Source organism: Trichoderma gamsii (assembly GCF_001481775.2).
Source record: "Trichoderma gamsii strain T6085 chromosome Unknown Scaffold_1.2, whole genome shotgun sequence".
NCBI classification, from domain to species: domain Eukaryota; kingdom Fungi; phylum Ascomycota; class Sordariomycetes; order Hypocreales; family Hypocreaceae; genus Trichoderma; species Trichoderma gamsii.
In genome coordinates, this window is record NW_020171338.1 from 770,400 (window position 1) to 792,935 (window position 22,536).

Consider the following 22,536-nt stretch of genomic DNA (forward strand, 5'->3'; position numbering starts at 1 on the left):
AACATCCCCCTCTATCTTGATGGCCGTTGGTTGCCGTCACACTAAGCGTCAAAGCGCTCAAGCACGCTCAGCCATACTCAGATTACTGCTGCCTACATGAATACGTGTGTCATAAATGAGCAATGGCTCAGATAGATGAGTGTATACAAACGCGGTCGGGCCTCCTCCCCAAAAAAGACAAAGCAAAGAAAGAACACCGTCCTCACTCTTCTCCGCCTGTATCATCTCCTACGCCACTGGCCTCAGCAATCATTTCTTCCTTCTTCTTTCCTTTTCATCTCGAAAACTTTACTATCTTTTATACATAAACACCGATGACAGGATTCGATGATAACATGCCAAATCAAAAGACTAATGGCTTCCGACAGTCCAAAGTCATTTATTACCGCTGATATGTTGTCTGAATTGTGGTGCTCAATACTTGTGGCGAAATTGCCGTTATCTATGCTGAGAAAGGTAACTATTACAAACTTCTCGGTGGTAGGATCGAAAAAGACGAAGATCATCATAACGCCGCCCACCGCGAAGTCGAAGAAGAGACTGGGGCAGCCGTCTCCTTGCGTGGCTCCAGCTGCATAGCTACCGTCGAAGAATTTCGTAATGACCTCCATCAGATCTCTTACTGTTATATCGCCAATGTTCTCGACATTTCTGGCAATCCCTCTTTGACAGAAGAAGAGCGTATTGACGGGCTTAGCCATCGATGGATGCCTATCAACGAAGCGTTAGAAACCATGAATTTAGCTGAACCAACGTCGGAGCTTGGTCGTTATATACAAGTGCGCGACGTTTATCTTCTTGCTGAAGCTAAGAAGGCTCTGGACGATGGAAGTGGACGGAGAGCTGGGATGTAAATATGACAACGGAAACTGGCGCCTGTGTGAAAACTTTGTTATACGGCTGATAACGTCTTGGTGCATCTCATCTAATTACTTATGACTCAGTTCAATTAATCGCTTTGTTGCTGAAAATATCACAATACCTATCACCAAGGCGCGGAGTCTAGACATGATCTAGTCATTGCATTAACAAGATGATTACGTGTTCAATGGATATTGTATCAGAATGTTTCTACGATATTTATCGAGTCGCTCTTTGAACAGAAATAGGGCGCCGGATTTGGACTTTAAGGTATTGGGATTGATAGGCAAATACACACACATGTAGTTGGAAAGCCTCTTAGTGATTCACTAAATCTACAACGGTAAGCTATCTATAGTGGTAGCAGTGGAAGTAGAAGCAGTAGCATCAATAACACCACCCATTAAGAAATGCTCTTTACTACTGCATATATCTAAGCGCTTGCAAAATGCCGTTGGAAATCCTACTTCTAGGTAGCACAAATTAGATAGTACTTTACTAACTTAAGCTTAAAACAAAGGTTCTTTGTCATATCGCTTTTCTTGTCTCTCCTTATGCTCAGGTTATCACGCGTGATCATGTAAGTTGTTTGAGAATTTTTTGTGTGTGAAGCAATGTTAGCAATCACTATTTGTGCGAAAACAACGACAGATTCAGAGCATTCGCTGATTGACTGAACATTTATAGAACAGTTGTTAATTGAACTTTTGAGCGATAATGTACACTCATATTATCTTTCATTTGCTGGATGCTGCTTGTGCTCCTTCGGGATCGTGCGCGACCACCTCAATTTCCACACGCATGGGATCCTCGCCTAATCGTTGAACTCCAATACAAGTCCAGATGGGTTGATGGTCAGGCATATAAGTCTTGAAATTGCGTACCATGGCCTCCAGTGCCTCGTCGTTGAGAGGAAGATGGTAAGAGTTGACACGATAAACTTGCGACCATCCTTTGCCGCCAGCATCCTTCAAGGTTAGTTCAACATTGGCGAAAGCCTGGTCGATTTGCGCATTGATATCGCTTTTGATCTCGCCGGTGGTAGGGTGCCATCCTCCTAGAAGCAAAAATAACATAAGAGCCGAACTAAATTATAGTACCATAATTCCCGTCTTACCTTGACCAGAGATTTCAATTCGATCGCCGACACGGACGGCCTGGTTGTAAGAATATTTCTCTACATTCTTTTTACCGACGCCATTGTAAGAATAATACTTCAAGTTGGACATTTTGATGTGAGTAAGTTTTTTCTATTGAGACTTTCAGATGGGCAGTGCTCCAGTATTGACAGCGAAGGGAGTGCAAGCTTATATATACCCAACTGCTGTTTGATTGATGCGAGAGTAGTACAGCTAGCAGTTGGTTTGGATGTCAAAGGCTGTTCGATGATTTGTCATTCGGCATCTGGTTTGCGTGTGATTCGGCATCCGGTTTGTAAGCAAGCAATCAACAGAGTAGTACAAGAAGCCGGAGATCGGTTGTACAGTGGGACAATGCAACGTTCTGCGGTGAGATGTACGTAACACAGGTTTTATCTAAACAGAACCTGGAGATTATTGATATGCCGCTCTATCAATTTAGTGCGACATTGAACACTAAGGGTCAAAATGCACCAGAAAGGTAAGTATAGATTTCACGGGCCCAAAGCAAGGGATCGAGCACAAGTATTACTCATAATCTTACTTGTGGAACTACGGTTTGAATGTGGTATGAGTGTTTTACTACAATAGGAAATCGGTCTGGTCAAGTTATGATATAAGTCGTTACTAGCACACTGCTTTGTATATTACAACATCAATATCACCGTGGTTGCGGCCGAGTATGCGGGTTGCGGTAGCGGGAAAAATCCCCGCTGAAGAAACGGCTCAACCAGAGATTACGATAGAACATACACGCCGTGAGGAATTAAAGAAGAATTCGTTGTCATTGCAGAAACACTTCTTACAAGCTGATATCACGTCTTGTCCAAATTTTGAATTGCAATCTATGGCTCCGATGTCATAATAAAGTGAGAGAAAAAGAAGATTGCAAGATTAACGCTTCAATGGGCTTCAATGGAGTCAGGCCAAGGATTCCCTAGTAATGGAGTCAATCAAGACTAAGTCTAAGCCGTGTTGCAGCGACAATGCCTAATGCAATCTACAAAACAAGTCTTCCAAACTCTAGACATGTCCATTTCTAAAAGATTGATTTATTCAATATAAATGAAACGCGGTAGGGCTTCTTCGTAATATTGATAACTATCTGAAGCATTCAAAGCTGCGTCCTTTATGAGGTATTGTGATTGGCTCCATACTGTCGCGAATCTCACACTCAAACAAACTCTGTGGATAAGCACCCCCTCACTCAGGCAAAAGGATAACCTTGACTCGCCCAGTCTCAGTATTTGTGCTTTCAGATACTCCGCAAGTCTTCAAGTAGGCTCGAATGAACTCAATATCTGAGTAACATGCCTCAAGAGACCACACCAAGATCGGCTGCGCCATGGATCGTTTCGGCGGCTGCTGCAGCCTTTGCAATTGGTGTCGCGACATCGCCTGATAGCATAAAGAACATCCTATTTGACATCCAGGATGCAATTGTGACATATAAAGGTGGAAACGTTCCTCAGGTATTGACAGAGCTTCCATCCCAAGCTCAATCCTTACCTCCATCGGTTTTCGCAACCCTATCAGTGGTTCCTCCCGAGAATATCGCTAATATCACAACCGCAAGTAATGTATTCCCGCGTGTCTACTTTGTTTATTAACTCATTGGTAGATATTTATTCCACCGGGCTCTACGTTAGAGAGCTTAAAGGAACGGCCATTTCACGTCCACCACCCTGACTTTTTGAAGATTTTGGGCAACAGCCCGACCCTCACACTCATCGCTGATGCAGGCACGGATCCTCTGTTCCATGAAGCTGTAGTTTGGTATGATAGATGCTAGGTTCTTATTTCTAGTGTCATCATTTCTGACCACACCGTCAGGTACCCCCCTACGGATGAGGTTTTCATTGCACAGAGTGCTGGACCTTTATCTGCTGGAACTGGACTAAAAAAGTCCAGCATGCTATCGAAGATATCCCTGAGTGAAGCTATGGCAGTATCAAATGAGCGAAATGCCGTTGGCAAAGTTCAAGTTCACACTGTTCCTACCGAGCCTCCTGTAATAAACCCCAATGGTAATCTTCTAACTCAACTATTACCTTTCCAAGAACATCTTCTCATTCAGTTTAGGAGGAACAAACTACAAGGGCGCGATACTCTTCACCGGCGAGGGGATGGGCCCGGATGTGCCGCCCACGCTATTTATAGCCAATCCAAGAGCGCCGTACAACACTTCTAGTAAGCAGCTCAGCAGCAATCCAGTGTTAAGTTCGTACTAATAAGACGTCTTCCACTTAAGTTCTCGTCAATAATTACTTTGGTCGCCAATTTAACTCCCTCAATGATGTCTCTGTTAATTACAGAAACAAGCATATATACTTCACGGATACAATTTATGGCTATCTTCAAGACTTTCGGCCAAAACCTGGCCTCCCAAATCAAGTATATCGATTAGATCCAGCTACCGGAGCTGTTACCGTTGTAGCAGATGAGTTTGTGAGCTGTAATGGTGAGCCGTATCTCGTTTGCCTCGCTGGCGACCTCCTAGTGACCAAATGATAGGCATCACATTTTCTCACGACGGTCGATACGCATATATAACAGATACTGGTGCATCCAAAGCATTTTATGGCTTCGATAACACGGGCGCCTCGACGATGTATGTCTTACGCCATTCCGCTTTCACTTTTTCCGTTGGATCGAAGCTGACAATACTTGGACACTTTTCACAGATATCGTTATACGGTCGCAAGAGATGGAACTTTTGAGCATCGAAAATTGTTTGCATATGCTGCAGTCGGTTTTGTGGACGGTAAAGATCAATATTCTTTCGGTTATTCAGTGCTCAACTAACCTTGCTGTCTCCAGGAATTCACTGTGATTCTGAGGGCAATGTGTATGCCGGCGTCGGTGATGGAGTACATGTGTGGAATCCTTCGGGGACTTTGCTGGGCAAAATATTCCTCGGTGAGGCGTCTGCAAACTTTCAGTTTGCGGGCGACGGCAGAATGGTCATCGGGGCTGAAACACATTTGTACTACGCAACCCTGGCCGCAAAAGGCGCACCGATCTCGTAATAGCACATGGCATTAATCATGAACTGCCAGTGCTCTCAATTTAGGCTTTATGAGTGTAGGCAAAAAGTGCTGTTTCGTTTATTCCATCTATAATTCTTGCGCGCCAATTACAAACAACCACAAACGAGGGAGCTAATTACTGAAGAGTAGTTTAGAGCCTGTTCAATTGCTGGCTAATTCACAGGTACGACGTATCTACGTAGTACTGCGAAGCATAACTACTACCTAATATACCGCCAGTGGCCAATGGGCTGCTCAGTTTCGAAGCAAACGACGCTCTAGTGCCTGATGCTCCAGCTCCCGAGTTTCCGTATTCCCCCAGAGAGACATGATCCGTCCGTTCGTCTCCAGTGTTCCAAATGTGCCATCCAGCGGAATTAATCACACTGCTCAATGAAGAAGACTGGAAAGCAACTCTCGCATAATCTCCCCATGGCCTTCCTAAGTAAAATGCTCCGTTTGTGACAGTCTTACCAGGAGCCGCTGCGATGGTGGCTCGATTGAACACATAATAACTAGACGTGTTTGATGAACGCCCAGATGCAGTGACATATCCAATGGATGCAGGAAGTACTCCAATTGAGCACTTCTCGAACCAAGCAGTGGCTGTTTGACCAAAGATGAAATCTGTGGCGCCTTCAATGTAGCAAGCTGAAAAGAGCTGGGCGCCCGTTTCTGCAAGCACAGTATCTTGAAAGCCTTTGAAAGAACAGGCATAGTAGCCCTGGTTCCCATTATTGGCGCTCAATGCAAGAGCTTGAGATCCACTACCATACGAGTTGACAACATTGACGTTATATAGCTTGAAATTGGTTGTCTCGACTCTCAGTGTGCCCGTTGCATCGTCGCTAGGCTCATTTGCTAAACTGTGGGCAGAGGTAATTGTAACGACATTAGAAGAGTATGATGCCGTGTTTTGAGTATAGCCGTATATAGTAAGCGGTCCGGTGAGCTTGTTAATTGTAACTTGCTCATTGTAGGTGCCCGGGTTGATAAAAATGATCTGTTCTTGAGATGTCGACTTCAGGGCATTTACAGCCGCTTGAATCGTTGCATAGTTTCCAGAACCAACAACAAGTGCACCGGCGGGCGGAGTGGTTCTACTAGCCGCTAGAGCTCTTGCTGTGAAGCTGAAGAAGGTAGAGAGAATAGTAAGAGGCTTCATCGTATATATGACTATAGCCAGTTCTTAAGGATACAATAATTATCTACAATATTCTGTAGCGTGACGGAATCCATTAGATCTAGGCATGGCCCATGAGGACAATTTATATTTCGCACAAACTCCTTTCCGCCTCTATTTAGCCACCATAAGGCCCCTAAAGATCAATTACATCTTGGTCAAATGATTTCAAGCCGATAATAGAAACAGACAGTATATTTGGTCATACGGCACTGAACGTATTGCTCCAGATTCAGCGGAGTAATGGCTATTTGCATTCTTGATCCGCCCCAATTGGAGGCGCGCATATGTAAATCCCGTTTACCGAAACTACTCTACTCCATCCAAACTAATATGCAGCCTCGGTATTATTGCCCGAAAACAAGAGGTGGGAGTGGACGGCACATTACGGGGCCTGGCTTCAAAGGCAGTGGGCTATTAGGCTAATTGGTTATTAACAACTTCATCAGAATTACTTCTATTTTCAATACACCAAATATTTGAAACATATCGAAATACCATTTGCCAAGTCATGTAGTCGACGACTGATAGGGTCGGTTGACACGCATGATCGGTTCTCAGGAGAGCCGAGAGTCAAACGTTGCCTCGTATTGTCAAGCTCTTAGCGCGAAAGAATATGACCAACAGAATAAGGGTAAATACTACTGTTCGGCAGTCAATTCAGAGACATACTCTGAGGTAGTGGTAATTATAAAGTCTTCAAATCTTCTTCTGCCCTGCCAGCATGCTTTAGAGTTGAATAGTTGCTGTGGTGCAAGACCGAAACCGGCTGCGGTCCACCCTACAGATAGTCTGCCACCATCGGCCATCGAGCCACAGCTTAGGTGGGCGGTTGTATGGATACTTGCGCGAGATTTTAAGTGTTTCTGAAAGGAAACATTGCTGCCTTGCATTTGGGTGGGATACTTGAGAGTTGCAGAACGTAGCTGGTAGGATCTCATGTTTAACGTTGCGTTACTGCAATTACCTGTATTCTTGTGGCTATCAAACGCCAGAGACGTTATACTTGGCGCATTACTCTGAGAAAGCAAAAGCAACGTCCCATGAGACATTGAATGGCGACTGTGTCTTGCCATCGGGGGCGGCTGTTGGTATGATCGAGTCAGGGTTTATTAAAGAATCTGTAGTCGAGCAATTAGCCACAAATCCGCCCGCCCGCGCGACACCCGTGCATGTATCAGCGCATATAGTCAAGTTATGAGTGATCTATTCTTTTGATTGTATGCATTACATACCTGAAGCATCGGGAGCCTCATACTGACAGATTCCAGGTCCGCAACCCATCCGTACCGATCTCCAGTGTAGCCAAATGCGATCTTTGGTGCTATTGGAGCAGTCACAGAGCTGGACTGGCTCGGACGCTGAGACGACGGAAGACGCCCGTTGAATAAGTAGTTGATCAATTGCGATAAGCGTCACACCAAGCTTTGCCAGCGATATGATCTTGAAGCTACGACGGGGCATTACAGAACATAAGGCGCTGTCACCACTCGCCTAATAGTCATGGAGACTAAGCACCGAGGCGCCACGAATTGCACATGCCACCAAGCTATCTTGGTGCCCTCGCTAAACGCCACTTGTGCAAGAATATTTAGAGCTGTCGTAAGTAGCGCCAGATATACAGTTGGGGAAACAGGCCAGTCATCAATTGGCTGGACGTTTGTGAAGCCACCAAGATGCCAGCAGACGCGGCTACATATGCAATGCACCCAAAGAGAGCTAGAATGTCGATATACGAGAGCCGGCTTATCATTCTAGGAGACCATTTGGCACCTTGCTGTTGTTGCCCACGGGAAACTGCGTCTTATTTCTTATTTAGCGGCACTGATTCAGAACTCCGGGACCTCTTTCACTACCACTGGAGCGAGAATCTGGTATCTGCCATTTTCTGCCTCGGTTGGTGGAGTGTTGTAAGAGCTCAATTTAGATATCTGAATGTACGTCTAAAACAGCATCTGATCCAACTGAAATCGGTGGCACCAATAGGCGATCAACAGAAATAACTGGGTAGAATAGCAAGGATGGTTTACTTTATACATATCATAAGGCGCACAAGTCAGAAATTCTTCAGAATAGATGCCACCTGGATACAGAGAGATCTTTCTCGGTATACTCGCAGTCCGCATACCTCTCATTGGCTAGACGACTACACGTATACGGGTATTAATCTAGAGACACCTTACAGCCAAATTTTCTACCCCTTGACTCATTTGATGCCTTCTATAAATACCGTCGCCTCCTAATCGTCAATCAGAGCGTACCGCCTGCATTGAACATTTGTTATAAATTGCTAATCTAATACAAGTTCGCGAGTGTGTAGATCAACGTGATGAGATAGTTTATCGGGCTGTTCTACGTGCGAGTGTTTCAGCCGCAGCAGACAGAGCTGCAAATCTGCCTAGCTTAAACGCATTTCAAGTTGCACTATGTACTCTCTGGTGTAGCCCATACATGAAGCGAATTTGACTCTTTTAGTAGCCTCAGCTACGCTTGCTGGAAGGCCATTAGACAGAGTTTAATTCTGGGCATAAACAGACGTGTGTATAAGTATGCTGTGGAAGATAGCTTCCCTCTGACCCTTTTTGTCGATCCATTTATACCCATAAAATGTTCTTTTGACACGTCCTATTAATGAGATTGTATTTTCCAAAGGCACCATGAAATCTTTATTTGGTCCTCTGCGTCACGGAAAGAATCAATTCTCTAAAAAGTGGATAATCTACCGTCGTGCATGTTAAGTTTCACTGAGACATTGTGCCGTCAGCATTCAAAATTACAACTGCTAGAAAAAAGCATTCGAAATCTCAATAAGCCACTTTCAGATCACTGTAAGGAATTGTACTTAGAACAGTTGTACGAGAAGAAGCACATAGGAATATAACTCAAATCCTGTCAAGCCTATATACACCGCTAAATTGTTATCACTACAATAAAGCATGAGGCATGGCCACGAGATGTAGCATGAATCATGTCTGTGCTCCACGTATAGGGAAGTTATCCATTCATTTGCTCTTATACAATACATTCAGCGAAGATCTCGGCTGAAAGAAGCCGAGATATGCGGATCTCCCCGGCATTGAGACTATTTGTAAGTGATAGGGCGCGCCTCTCGGAGAGAGCCTGTTAGGAAACTGCAGTGCTCCAATTTAGGTATAGCGCTCAGATCAGGCATGGTGCATAAGATTCTGGCCCTTTTTGGCCTTCTATAATTGATGAGATAGAAAGGAGGGCAATAGTACTACAGTGAGATGAACGGATTGTAGATAGTAAATGGGCTGACTACTGGTCTGGGGGTTCATGCGTTTACTTTCCCTCTTACTCTACATGGTCTTTCCGTTATTGTCTACTAGCTATTCCTAGTGAAACACGTTTGGGGTTTAATTCTATTCACTTAGAGGGATTCTTTGCTCATTATCTTATTCATTGTCTTGTTTCAGTCTATTCCATAGCGGGGCTAAACTTTCGAATTTAGAACAGACTTGTCCACGTTTGGCTTTCTGCTGAGCTGGGCTGATGGATGATGGATCTAAGCGTGGAGAGGCCAGGATTTTAGCGCTGATTGTTAAGTAATCGAATAATCGTATCCTGAAAGCTCGGAATAAAACAACAACCAGACTTCTATTTCTGGACATATAGTTTCGATTATACTTTCATGGAAGTTTTCTACAACTTATAGCGAAATCTATTGATAAAACTCAACTGCGGTGATTCTCTACTAATAGCTGTGACTGTTTGATGTAGTATTGAGGTCCCGCTAAGCGGTAAGTAAGATGACTATTGACTCAGCCCTGCTGCTAGCCCAAGCTCAAGGCACATCTCACCGTTCCTTGTCACTTCGTAAAATTTTAGTACCTGATCCAGGCTGTCAGTTAGGCACCGCCAATTTATTTTCTTATGGAGAGAGAAAGCTGAGGGCAGGGGGCACTTTGTCGTATATAATGCCAATCGCCAAGTCTTCACTCTCCACATCATCAACTACCTGTATTACAGCTTCTTTCAAAAACAGTCCCGATCTGTCTTTCGCTACTCTCTCGTCTTTCTATTCACTTATTAATTTTCATTCCTCAAACTATTTACCGCATCCAATTACCGACATGGCTAAAGAAGGCCATAACCACGGCCACAGCCAGAACAGTTGGGCACACGGACTTTTCGACTGTTGCAGTCCTGGTGGCCTTTGTCTCAAGACCTTTTTCTGTCCTTGCATCGTATTTGGAAAGACACAGGCGAGGGTTAATAATAAATTGGATGATTACTCATGCTGTAATGGATCTGTAAGTCCCATCCCATTACTATGTGCTCTATCAGACTACAGAAACAGGAAACAATGACAGTAAAGTGGCTAACAACCTGGAAGTGCATTCTATTTTGTGTTCTGACACATTGCGGTCTTCAGTGCATCCCTCTTACAATGCAACGAGGCGAAATTCGTCAAAATTTCAACTTGGAGGGGGGCGGTTTTGGAGATTTTTGCAAATCTTGTTGGTGCACTTGTTGTGTTTTGATGCAGAATGAGAAAGAAGTAGAACAGCGCGAATCTCTTTTGAGAGGCTCGTCTCAGGGGTACCAACCGAACGGTGGTATGGTGTATCCTCAAGGAAACTAATTGGAGTGGACTACGGCTATAGGAAGACGTTATTTGTCACATTGAAGATGATCGAGATGTTACGCTTTTCCTGAGGAGTATACATACTATAAGAGGGTTCTGATTATGCACAGGATGCAAAGAAAAAATTACAGCGGAAGGATTTATAACAAATTCTGTGAGGGCAAGCTGTTCGGTCAGCACTATTGTTTATTGTTTGAGATTTTCGCTTCGAGCTTTTGATGAGGTTTATCATGTGCAATTGGATGTGGCATCCTAATATTCTGGGAATATGATTAACGGGTATATCATTATTTTTTGTTTCAATCTGTTTCAATCTCTTTTCTGTTGCGATCACCGTGTTTAGCGACATTATGTGAGTACCGTCGCCTAAGATGACTGAAGGGGGTTTAGGGGACAGGAGCTTGCAGTGGAGAGATCGACATTTGTTGTGGAGAGGCTTGAGATAGAAGTGAAAGTACATGTAATAGCTACCTCCAATCTCTATGACTGAAACTAAACTTCAACGGCTAATTAATTGCCAATGTCTGAAGACATTCAAGCATTTTGACCCGCGCACCTTAACCGAGCTCTGAGATGCCTGAAACTTGTCGGCTTGTAGTACGAAGACTTGGAATCTCTTGAGTCATTTTAGTCGCATAACCGGTAGCAACGCCTTATTGACTCTTCTCAGCCACTGGAGCAGCAGTGTCATCAACACAACATCTCCTAGATTAACTATGGGAGCATGCGCAAGTTTTATTTTTTTATTAGCGGCAGTTAAACAGGGTTCAGATCTCCTGAAAATGGTTGAGACTGCTTACATGTACTCGCCTTGTAAGTTTTGGATGCCACAAGCGCCACGGCCACTGACCTCAGCCACCACGGGCCCAACTTTAGCCTTCACCTCCACTCTATACAACTTCATTTGTATTGTTACACTGAGAACTATTTCTCTAATGCCTTGCAGTCATCGTGTAGATAAATTAAATCGATGTCAACGGCAGAGAATCTTGTCGTGGATTTGACCTGATTTACGACGTTGTAGGCTGACTGCATTCGATCGACGACCAAACGCCTCCCGTTGACCGCTTTTAGCTCAATTCTTCCAAAAACGATTACTATCTGCGTGTGCTTCAGCGACGCAAACACTGCATGTGCACGTACAATTAGATTTTCCCATGAAGAGACATTTGCCATCCGCTTCAATTATAAAGGGAATCATTTTCAAGGTTAATAGCACAACGCTATTGAAGTCGCAAAGTCGTGAAAAATGATGCAATATGCCGCAGGTCCGCTAGGCGTCATGTGATCTTCAGTTTCTAATCTGCGTGGCTCTAAAATTCACGGCAAGGCTAGAATCTTCTCGTCACAGCTCACAATCTTCACTTGTTAACCATCTCATCTACCTGTACAACTCTACATATATCCCATCTTCTGTACAGTCATATCAACATGCCTTTAATCAACGTGGAGGCTCCTCCCACGAGCACCGACACTCACTATGTCGTCTACTTTGGGTCACCGGATAATGGCCAGTCATCATGGTGCCCTGACTGTCGAAACGCTCTTCCGGCTCTCCAAAGCGTCTTTGGTGCAGACTCAGCGCCTTCGGCATATGTGGTCCAAGTTACGCGCGCGGAGTGGAAGGGCAACCCGAACCACAAGTGGCGCCAACAGCCATTCAATATCAGTGGCGTCCCTACAGTTGTGAGAGTGGAAAACGTAAGCTATTCACCCTAGACGTTTGCTTGTTTTATTCTCATAACTGATGATCATCTCAGGGCAACGAGGTTGCGCGTCTTGGAGATGATAGCCAGGAAGAGTCAGCTTTGAGAAAGCTGATTGCATAAGCGACTGAGCTTATGGGATAAGACGGGCATTTTCCAGCGATACTCCATTACAGTTAAATGATTCATTGAAAATGAAACCCCTGCATCCAGTCAACTATAATTGAAATGTGAATAAGCACATAAATTGACTAAGAAAGCCTTGGATAATCTGGCCTGCAGCGCCGTTTGCAATATGGTCGTGGAAGTCAGTATGACGCTCCATGTGATCTCTCATCTACCTTGACGACTACCCACGTATTGTCTCTTGAAACTAAGCTTCTAAAATTGAATGTCTTGGAAATATCAAATGGCATTTCATCGATATTGGGGATGGTCCATGTTCTTTTTCAGGTCTGTCTTAGAGACCGGAAGAGCACAGCAAGCATGGAAGGCTTCACGATGTAATGTACTAGTGCAACAACGACGTCTGCCATTTAGCAAAGGGCGTAAATCGTGTAATGTAGAGTAGAAAATGCATATCCAATAGGTCATACAATGCACGAGAATGATTGCCTTGGTAATGAGGCGCAGTAGCAGCGGTAGTAGCAGCTTGAGAAGCACAGCTTCTTAGTCTCGCTTCTTAATACGAGGAAAGCTTAGCCAGACTGCAGATATTACGACAATAAGCGCCAGAATAATGGGCTGCAGGACTGAAACGCTTCTGTGCGATGCAATAGCGCCAATAATAAAAGGAAACACCGTTCCTCCTGTACCACCCATGGCCATGGCGAACCCAATGGCGCTGACATGGATGCGCTTCGGCAACAGTTTGGCTGTCACCATAACGGCACCAGGGAACATTGGACCCAAGAAGAAGCCTAGAAAGGCAACGGCGACAGCAGAAACAACAAATTCTGGGACGAGCCAGAATAGAAGCTGCAAACCGAGACAGATGCCGAGGTATATGGCCAAGCAGAGCCTCTCACCGAACCTCTCCGTCACGAATCCCAAGGCAGCGCGGCCGACTGCCATGCCTGCCCAGAAACCTGAGCCGGAGATTCCAGATGCATAAGCTGAAGCGTGTCTAACACGGAGCATAAAGGTGACTACCCAGCCACCGAGACCGACTTTTGTCCACGAGTGTTAGTGTCAATTGCAGAGGATGGTATGGCAACATGCATGAGACAAACTTACCCTCTACGCCCATGTAAGCAAAGAAGAAAAGCGCACAAAGCCAGGTGACTTTGGACTTCATTGCCTCGCGAGTTCCAGCACCAGCAGCCCCAGTTTCTGCATTCTCGTTGGCATGTTCCGCTCGATACGCGGCACCTGTCTTATCCCAGAAGAAAACGACGAGCCCGACAAATTCCAGGCCTGACATGCCAATCTGATAAAGAAAATTAGTTTATCAATGCTCTCACTTCGTAGACATGTATGTGTTGCTGAAGCCTCACCATGATATAATAGTAGGTATACCAAGGCAGGCCAGACTTAACGACCATGGAAGTGGCAATCAGCGGCGAAAACAGTGCTCCAAGGGAGTAGCATGAGTGCAAAAATCCTTGTATCGTATTCGCCTTATCCATGGCACCAATCCATGCGCAGAAACATGCGTCTGTCAAGCCATTTCCAAAGCCGCTGATAGCATTGCATACAACAAGAGCTGGGTATGGCGGGTGAGAGGCGAGAACGGCAAAAGTTATGAGATGGCATATGGGCGCCATGATGGCCACGCCTCGCTGGCCGAATAGGACATGGATCCGAGCATTGGTGAAAGCAGCGACTGAGTAGCCGACGAAGGGGGTGAGGAAAATAAGGGATATGACGGTGTAGCTGAGGTTATAGTACTCTTCAAGCTATAGATTGAACGATTTTGCGGTGAGCACCAGATTCTGTGACATTGCTAAAAGGTCAGTATTGAACGAAGTGACTTACATATGGGATCAAAGCCTAACCACATCGCACATTAGTCTCATCTTCGTCGCAAATCATGATACACCATAGAAGAACTCGGTCAACTTACACCAACAGCGGCATCATTCATGCCCGCAATTGCAAACGATACAAACGCAAACGCTAGCCTGCCAATGTTCTTTGCCGGTCGATTCCACCGCTCCACCTCGGTATGAGCATTCATCGGCGGGCCGCCACCATCATCGCCATTAAAAACGTGTGGTCCCGCCTCTTCGACATGTGGTGCCTCTTTTGTCTCAGGGCCGATTTGGTGGCCCGAAGAGGTTCCCGTGCCGAGGTGCCGCAATTCTATAGCCTCCGAGGCGGGTCGCGCTTCAATGGTAGTTGTGGTGGTTGACATAGTTGATCGTATTTCATTAGATGATTGTCATGACTTTCATATCTATCTCTTGTCTTGTTTGGAGTGCACGATCGAAATTGGAGAAGTAGAATCCTAACTGATCAAAGCCGTTATCGGTACCCAAGTGCGGAGTTTCTCTTGGCGCCTGTGAATTGGCTGATCCTAGCCCGATTATCTTGCCGCGGGGCGTCAGCACCAGCAGAGAACAGCTATTTACACCCATAGTCATGAAGAGATTTCATCGATCAGTAAAGAGCATGTTGCCTTTGAAACAAAAACGAATATTGCGCCAAGCGCATTTCAATCTCTATACTGTTAATTGAGCCAGTTGCTTTTGCAACGTAGGATTTACGCTTTAGTTGAGAATGAACAGAGTTTGACCATTCGAGAGACTCCATCACACTCGAGCTATCGCGCAGCACCAATCCTTCCGCTTAATCTCATAGAGTTGGCTGGCAATCAAGCCGGCACAGCCCAAATAGAAACGGGTTAGAGCGACTTATTAACATAGTACAGCCGCTACTCTTCGGAAAGCTTCCGGAGACATGAGGACATCTAAACCGGGCAGTGTCATGTATGCCTTGTTTCTGATGTCGGAACTAGAAAGCTTTGAAGTAAGCGCACATTGCTACTCGGTATACGAGAACCCGAAATAAAGATGAACAGCCATGCTGGTTCTGTCTTGGCCGGATTTCAGTTTCGTCTTTGGCAGTAGACCCGAATCATCGTTTACTTGCTGCGAAGATAGCATGTGCTACAGCGGATATACCATCTACTGCTACAACAGGGAAACGCTACCCAACACCCCAAATGTAGCTGGACTCGGTGGCTAGAATAGATAAAGTGTATAATTAAAGGGTGTTTTTTCATACATCAATTACTTATGTTAGTAGTACTAGCAGTAACCTACATGTAGCTAAGATGCTGGATAAACTGGAGTGCTGGCTAGCTATTCCTTTAAGACGTTACCGTCACGAATGGGTTCAGAGTGAGGTCTTCGTAGATAACTTGCCGCCTGCCTGTTCGCCACAAAAGCGGCCTTTCTTTGCTTTTTAGGCTGCTATATATGCTGGGGCAACCACCGTATGAATGATACTGTGAAAAGTACTCCCTTGTATTTTTCTTTCAGGGGTAAACGCGCGTAGTGTGTGATTAATGGTATCTTGGCGGAATAGTAACCGAAGATGTGCTCCATCCGTGCTTTATTTTGCTCCCCAGCCCGTGCCTCCACGCCTTACTTTCTATGGCTGCCGTCAGAATTTCGCTACAGGCCAGCCATTTGAGTGCTCAACAGGACAGTCTGAGAAGTTGACAGCTTTATGGCGAGGAGTTTGAACTTATACGACATCATTGCTAGTTTTTCCTTCCCTCGTTAAACCTTAGGGAAGTTAAACAAATGATGTAACTTGTAAGCCCAACAGAAAATGTACACCATTGACAGGCCACTTTACTCATTTTCACATGTTCCAATTTGGGACTTCGGCACAGACCAGGCTAGGGGAACCTCCGGTCGTGATCCGGGTGTAATGCGCTATGGGGGCGAAAAGACGTGTACTCCGCTAGCTTTACAAGGGTCAAGTTCTATATGTTCGATATACAAGAAAAGATATAAATGGAAGTAGTGCGACAGTGGCCTAATGGATATGTGATGAGCGATAGTGATAGTTATCCTCGCGGTCTTGATTCATCATATAACGCAATGGCTATTGCCACCCATAGATAGAGTCGAACAAAAGAATGCTTACAGTACAAGTACTAGATATTTTCTTCGCGGCAATTCCCTTTTTAGAGTGCTTACCACTACTAGCACTCGCACCAATACCAGTCTAAACTACGAACTAATTCCTCCATACGTGTACTTTAGAGCAGGGGGAAGCCTGTTTGCGGAGAATAAAAAGAAAGCTGTGATCGGTGCTACATCCTCACGCCTTGGCTTTTGGCACATGAAACAGTCTGTTGCTGGCCGTACTTAGTTCCTGGCAGGCCAATCGCCTATTCTTTCCGCTATAAGTATACTTGTGATGAATATGCACCGTCTCAGCTTTAGGGCATGCGCTATCATCGGCCGACAAATGAGAGGATAGGGATATGCGAGCGCTATATAGAGCCTGCAAGCATAACAAACCTCCATATCCAAGAGATGACGAAAACATGCGCGAATCGTAACGAATCGTCTATTAACATGAGTGTCTATTTGTTTCAATGTAAAATCCTTCCCTCGCGGGTGTATGTTTAATCATGATAGTGTGCCAAAGACGGAAGAATGAGCCAGAAGAGAGACATTAACGTTCCTTATACAACCGATAGCGTATGATCAGCGAATTTCATATCCATCAAACGGTGGCAACTAGCCGTCAGTAGCGTCCGAAACAGATGTGCATTAAAACAACATAGTGATTGGCATCACACCGGATTGTTGCTGTCGGGAATGGAAACGCCTTCCGAAGTCCTGTCGAATGAGCATCCGCAGATGTCTTTGACTTTCAGGTGACTGGGTTTGGCCGAATTTCATGCACTATGTCGACCTCAACAGGCTTCCGAATACCTCTGCTCTCTTCATCAGGCCCCGACTGATGTCCCTGGTCTTGGTCTTGGCTATCGCTCCATGCTTTAAGATCCTGCATTCTGATCGAACCGACCATGCGCTCCTCGCTCTCATTTATCGTAAAATCTGTTATTGGATTCGCTGTCGGCGGTCCACGGCCCCGCCAACTCTTGGAACTCCCTCCAAAAGTGATGAAGCCTTTTGGTGTCATCTCTCCAGACTTTTGTGTAGAGCGCATCGAGCCAAGGATGGATCCGAAGAGGGGTACAAAGATCTCCTTGAGTAGAGGAAGTGTCATGGGCAAGTTGGTTGTAACGACGGCAACAAAGGTTTCTCGGACAGCCCAAGACCCGGCCAATTGTGCACCATTCTCTGTGTCCTAAACATTGCCTTGTTAGCTTTTTGCGTCGATATATATAAGAAACCGGCGGCGTACCAGAACTATTAGGACACATCGTAGAGTGGCACAAACGACGACTAAAATGCCGCCACTAAAGACAATCATGAAGCCGACTTTCTTTAGAGGCTTCAGACTCGACCCCCACAGCATAGGTAGCGGGACTGATATGATGTATAAATCGGTCGTTACGTTGAATGCCCAGTAAACCCAGATGATCTGGTTAGATATAGCGGGCTGGCAAATATCTGTAAGTAAAGTCAGTACAAGATCCAAACATTCTGCGATCGGGACCACTGGCTTCCTGGATCTGGGAATATTTGCCAGAATTTTTGAAAGGGTCGACACGAGAGGTAAAGATTCAGAGCTACAACAACATAGCTGGATGCAAGAAAGGCAAAACCAATGTAGACTCGAATGCGATAATGTGTAGCTAAGCCTTCCTATAAAGAGATATTAGAAGACAGTTGAGAAAAAAAGATCGTCTGGCTCGGTAAGCATACTGTCAATCGTGTATAAAACACTAGCAACGACGCCTTGAGCGTCCAAAGGAGCGTCGAGTACGTTGACCACCCTGCAAGCTGAATCTTCGATCCCATGATCCTAACAAACATATCAGCAAGAGATCATATCATCGTCTTCTACCTGATCGCCGCCCACCTCAATCGAAACTCCGGGTCGTCTGGCGATAGCGCAGCCCGCTGCGCATCCGTCATCCCGTTATTCGCCAGACCGTTTGCGACATGGCCAACGCTGTACGCCAGAGATGTCTCGGCTATATAAAAGACAACGGCAAGCCACGCGAGATAATCGTCGCCACCTAGGCCTCGACAGCCGGCATATCGAATGCGAGAAACCGTCCTGAGGACGGTGACTGCGATGCCAACACTGAGGAGGGTCCACGCTTCGACTGTGAATTGATGGAAAGCTGCAGCCGCTGCGGCTTGTGCTGCCGGATCTGGTGGAGGACTCGGCATCATGTGTAGCCTGATGACGGGACGTTTATTTGCAGAGGCCTTGCAAAAGAGCGTCTGAGCCCTCGAATTTAACACCTCGACCACTTGCAACAGTCAACCGAATCAACCAACTGAGCACAGCCCAACGGAAGAGCGAGTCTGTCATTTTTACTCCTTTCAATCTCCTCCCTGCATGAAAGCAGTTAGTATTTTGCAGGCCATCACTTCACATCCCACAGTGTTGGTTCGATATCACGGTTGTACTAGGGTCCTTGTACCTAGTATGTCATCTCCAACACGGAACCTCATCGGGTGTACTGCTTGTATCTGCCGCAAGGGCCAATGCAACCCAACCGGCGTTAGAGAGCAACATCAACCAGTTGGCCCCGGTGATAGGCTACCCGTGTTTGATGGTGGATATAGGCACCGTTATTAACGCAGGGGCCCGCGTCTGTAAATCACGACTAGGGGAAGCAAAAAGAGAAAATCACACGACGAAGATACACACACAGCTGAGATTGAGCATATTGACCAAAACTAGAAGGCAGTCGCTCAATAGATATACTGAAAATAATGAAGGAAACAGAGGTGGTAGAGTCATAAATTCATCGAATTTACAAGAGCAAAGCAACGCTATTCAGGTAGCAGGACTTTACAACACGCTATTAAGTCGCTACGACAATATGCCTGTTATATACAGTAGTTGTGCGCTGATCGTTGGAAGCTCTATCACTTTGCTTTTTGCTCTCCACCTGCACGGATGACTTGGACTCAACGCGCATGTCTCCATAAAAAAAAAGAAAGTTCATGTCTGAAGCCGCATCTCATCTCAGCGCCGGTTTCTTGAGCCGCTTACATGTAGTCAATTGGATCAGGCCCTGGAACCGGTATCAACTCAGAGCAGAACAGAGCTGCTCTATTCCTCTGCTGATCCCTCTCAATTTATCCACTTCAAATTGCGTTGAAGAATCCCGCTTTGCCGCTTTTAGCCCCAAAAAGCAACTGCCCACCCATGCGGGTCATCAATCTGCATGTTGGTTCTCCGGCCGGAGCAAGTACTGAATACAGAGTGCAACACCTTGTCATCTTCCAACCGGACTAGCAACTAGAGAAATCCTTAATCAAGGTTTAGGGGAGCTACCAACCGGCGGAGCGTAACCGGACCCCCTCCCGTATCCTGGTTGTCATACTTGGTGCTCAGTATTTGACCAGCACGGTTCCCCATCATGGCAGCAGTCAGAAGCAAGCTCAAACAACAAGGAAAGTCTGCGACCAGTCAGTTCAGCTAGCAGTAGCCAGCGACACCGATACCGTGATGGAGACTGTCGATTGCGTCGTGGCTGGCGCCGGTAAGTAATTCTCCCCTTGCTTCTCTCGTCTTCCTTTTCTCTGTTTTCTTCTATTCTACTCTCGTGCATGCCTCTCTATGTCGCACGAACTGACAATGGAAGTCGGGGTGCTAATCCGCCATGGGCGTCAGGATGGTATGGACTGGCCGCCGCGAAGCAATATCGCGCCATTCATCCAGATGGCTCACTTGTGGTGTTTGATCCGCAATCTTCTGTCGGTGGTACATGGGCCAACGAGCGACTGTATCCCGACTTGAAGAGCAACAATCTGCTGGGAACCTACGAGTATCCAGATTTCCCAATGGACCCCAAAATATTCGACGTCAAGCCAGGCCAGTATATTCCCGGAGAGGTTACCAACGCGTATCTCAAGGCCTACGTGGAAAAGTTCAATCTCGGAAGCTCAATCCGTCTTCAAACCAAGGTTACTGTTGCCGAGCATCAAGACACACCTAAAGGTGGATGGATCCTCACCGTTGTCAATCAAGAGGGCCGAGAGTCCAAAGTCTTCGCTAAGCGCTTAATTGTCGCAACCGGTCTAACTTCAGAACCCTTCATGCCTCACTTCGAGGGCCAGGAGACTTTCGGCGGAAGAGTGTTTCACAGCAAATACTTTCAACAGAATCGAGATACCATCAAGACGTCCAAAGCTGTGACTGTTTTCGGCGGGACAAAATTTGGGTTCGATGCGGCTTATACCTACGCCACCGCCGGCGTTCAAGTAAATTGGGTCATTCGATGTAAGTTATTCACTCCTTTGAGTCATTCATGAGAAAGAGAAACTTCAAAGAGCTAACAGAAACCTTGCAGCGTCTGGCCATGGTCCATGCTGGATTTCCCCATCATACGTGACTCCCTTCAAGAAATGGATCGAAAAGCTTGCAAGTACGTCCAGCTCAGCCTTCCTTGTCTCGATGGCGTATAGGAGACTAACCTGTGTAATATAGACATGCGCTTCCTCACATGGTTCAGTCCATGCGTTTATGGAGATGCTGCTGGCTACACCAACATTCAGCGCTTCCTCCACGGCACTTTCATCGGTCGCCTCATTGTCAATGCATTTTGGGCAATCCTCGGAGGCGATGTCTTGTCTCTCGTAGGATATGATTCACACCCCGAGACAGCAAAACTGAAGCCTTGGATGCCAGCCATGTTCACCGCAACTAGCTTCAGCATTCTCAATTATGACACTGACGTTTTCGAACTCGTCCGCAGCGGCAAGATCAAGATCCACATTGGCGAAATCGATCATCTAAGCCAGGGCAAAGTCCATCTTTCAGATGGCACCTCTTTTGACTCTGATGCTCTCATCTCCAACACAGGTTGGAAGAATGCTCCCCCAATCAAATTCCTACCCGAAGGCATCGAGAATGAACTGGGAATACCGCATGATATCGACACCGACGCACCAGCAGAAGACCTCGCAAATCAGCAACAACTCATCAGAAAAGCCGATAAAGAGATTGCCAAGCGTTTCCCCAGACTCAAGAACCAGCCAATCTGGAACGAGAACTATATTCCCTTGACGAATCAAAAGGGAATATCGAGCAACGAGGCCGTGACACCGTATACGCCACAAACGCCTTACATGCTGTATCACTTCCTCGTCCCACCATCAGAGCGATTTCTTCGCTCTCGCGACGTTGCATTCTGCGGCTTCGTCAGCAACTTTAGCAACACTCTAACAGCGCATATCCAAGGCCTGTGGATCGGCGCTTACTTCGGTGGCCTCCTCGCACAGGATCCTGCTCGTTCCGTAGACGATTCCAAGGCCATGGACAAGCTGCGATACGAGACAATGTTGCACAACCGCTTCGGCAAATGGCGTTATCCGACCGAGACAAAGGCTCCGTCAACAATTTTCGACGCCGTCTACTACCTTGATATGCTACAGAAAGACCTCGGGTTGAACCCTCGCCGCAAGCCAAAGGGGCTGCTCACGGAAGTGACGAGCCCTTATGGCGCAGAGGATTACCGAGACCTCAATCAAGAATGGGTGGACAAGATTGGCAGCAAGAGAACGGCTTGAGCGAAAAGATGCTTCTTAGCACGATTAGTTTTTTAGCTATTTGTTTAACGGCCGCTAATAAATGAAAGAGACAGGCACCTGTTTTCGCATACCCTCTAACTTTTGTGTCGCTCTTCTACTGGTTTAGCATCTAAAATTTCTCGAGACCGACTTCAGTGTGTGACCAAGAGCCAAAGCACCGAGCAAGTAACTTCAGGTATGCCAAGTTCTAGGCAGTGCCACATACGTAGCACGCCAATCTCGATGTTACCTCAGCAAGCGAGGAGGGGGGAAATAGGGGATACGATAACCTTAAACGTACAGCTCCGTTATCATTATACACACTATTACACGTTGTAAGAACTACAACATTGAATTTTGCTTCTACTTCTATTTCA

The 22,536-nt window shown here is 46.0% G+C and overlaps 7 protein-coding genes across 7 annotated transcripts; 3 read left to right on the forward strand and 4 right to left on the reverse strand.

Moving 5' to 3' along the window:
* Positions 1-1,598: 1,598 nt before the first annotated feature.
* Positions 1,599-2,090, reverse strand: TGAM01_v200215 (endoribonuclease L-PSP; the record flags this gene model as incomplete). Its single annotated transcript, XM_018809166.1, has 2 exons — positions 1,599-1,918; positions 1,979-2,090. 2 exons carry the CDS (start codon positions 2,088-2,090, stop codon positions 1,599-1,601), a joined length of 432 nt encoding a protein of 143 aa, XP_018657643.1.
* Positions 2,091-3,310: 1,220 nt separating this feature from the next.
* On the forward strand, positions 3,311-5,029 carry TGAM01_v200216 (hypothetical protein; the record flags this gene model as incomplete). Its single annotated transcript, XM_018809167.1, has 8 exons — positions 3,311-3,472; positions 3,622-3,776; positions 3,834-4,027; positions 4,083-4,190; positions 4,252-4,461; positions 4,515-4,611; positions 4,685-4,764; positions 4,821-5,029. The coding sequence occupies 8 exons, from the start codon at positions 3,311-3,313 to the stop codon at positions 5,027-5,029; spliced, it is 1,215 nt and encodes a 404-aa protein (XP_018657644.1).
* Positions 5,030-5,207: 178 nt separating this feature from the next.
* On the reverse strand, positions 5,208-6,194 carry TGAM01_v200217 (pectinesterase; the record flags this gene model as incomplete). The annotated part of the gene is made up of 1 exon (XM_018809168.1): positions 5,208-6,194. One exon carries the CDS (start codon positions 6,192-6,194, stop codon positions 5,208-5,210), a length of 987 nt encoding a protein of 328 aa, XP_018657645.1.
* A 6,058-nt stretch (positions 6,195-12,252) lies between these two features.
* Positions 12,253-12,650, forward strand: TGAM01_v200219 (hypothetical protein; the record flags this gene model as incomplete). The annotated part of the gene is made up of 2 exons (XM_018809169.1): positions 12,253-12,522; positions 12,582-12,650. The coding sequence occupies 2 exons, from the start codon at positions 12,253-12,255 to the stop codon at positions 12,648-12,650; spliced, it is 339 nt and encodes a 112-aa protein (XP_018657646.1).
* Positions 12,651-13,196: 546 nt separating this feature from the next.
* TGAM01_v200218 (hypothetical protein) lies at positions 13,197-14,883 on the reverse strand (the record flags this gene model as incomplete). Its single annotated transcript, XM_018809170.1, has 5 exons — positions 13,197-13,696; positions 13,764-13,956; positions 14,024-14,425; positions 14,505-14,519; positions 14,593-14,883. 5 exons carry the CDS (start codon positions 14,881-14,883, stop codon positions 13,197-13,199), a joined length of 1,401 nt encoding a protein of 466 aa, XP_018657647.1.
* A 2,483-nt stretch (positions 14,884-17,366) lies between these two features.
* Positions 17,367-18,805, reverse strand: TGAM01_v200220 (hypothetical protein; the record flags this gene model as incomplete). The annotated part of the gene is made up of 5 exons (XM_024548509.1): positions 17,367-17,807; positions 17,865-18,062; positions 18,104-18,268; positions 18,329-18,428; positions 18,486-18,805. The coding sequence occupies 5 exons, from the start codon at positions 18,803-18,805 to the stop codon at positions 17,367-17,369; spliced, it is 1,224 nt and encodes a 407-aa protein (XP_024406724.1).
* A 1,291-nt stretch (positions 18,806-20,096) lies between these two features.
* On the forward strand, positions 20,097-22,159 carry TGAM01_v200221 (hypothetical protein; the record flags this gene model as incomplete). Its single annotated transcript, XM_024548510.1, has 4 exons — positions 20,097-20,134; positions 20,233-20,870; positions 20,941-21,015; positions 21,078-22,159. The coding sequence occupies 4 exons, from the start codon at positions 20,097-20,099 to the stop codon at positions 22,157-22,159; spliced, it is 1,833 nt and encodes a 610-aa protein (XP_024406725.1).
* Between the last annotated feature and the right edge of the window lie 377 nt (positions 22,160-22,536).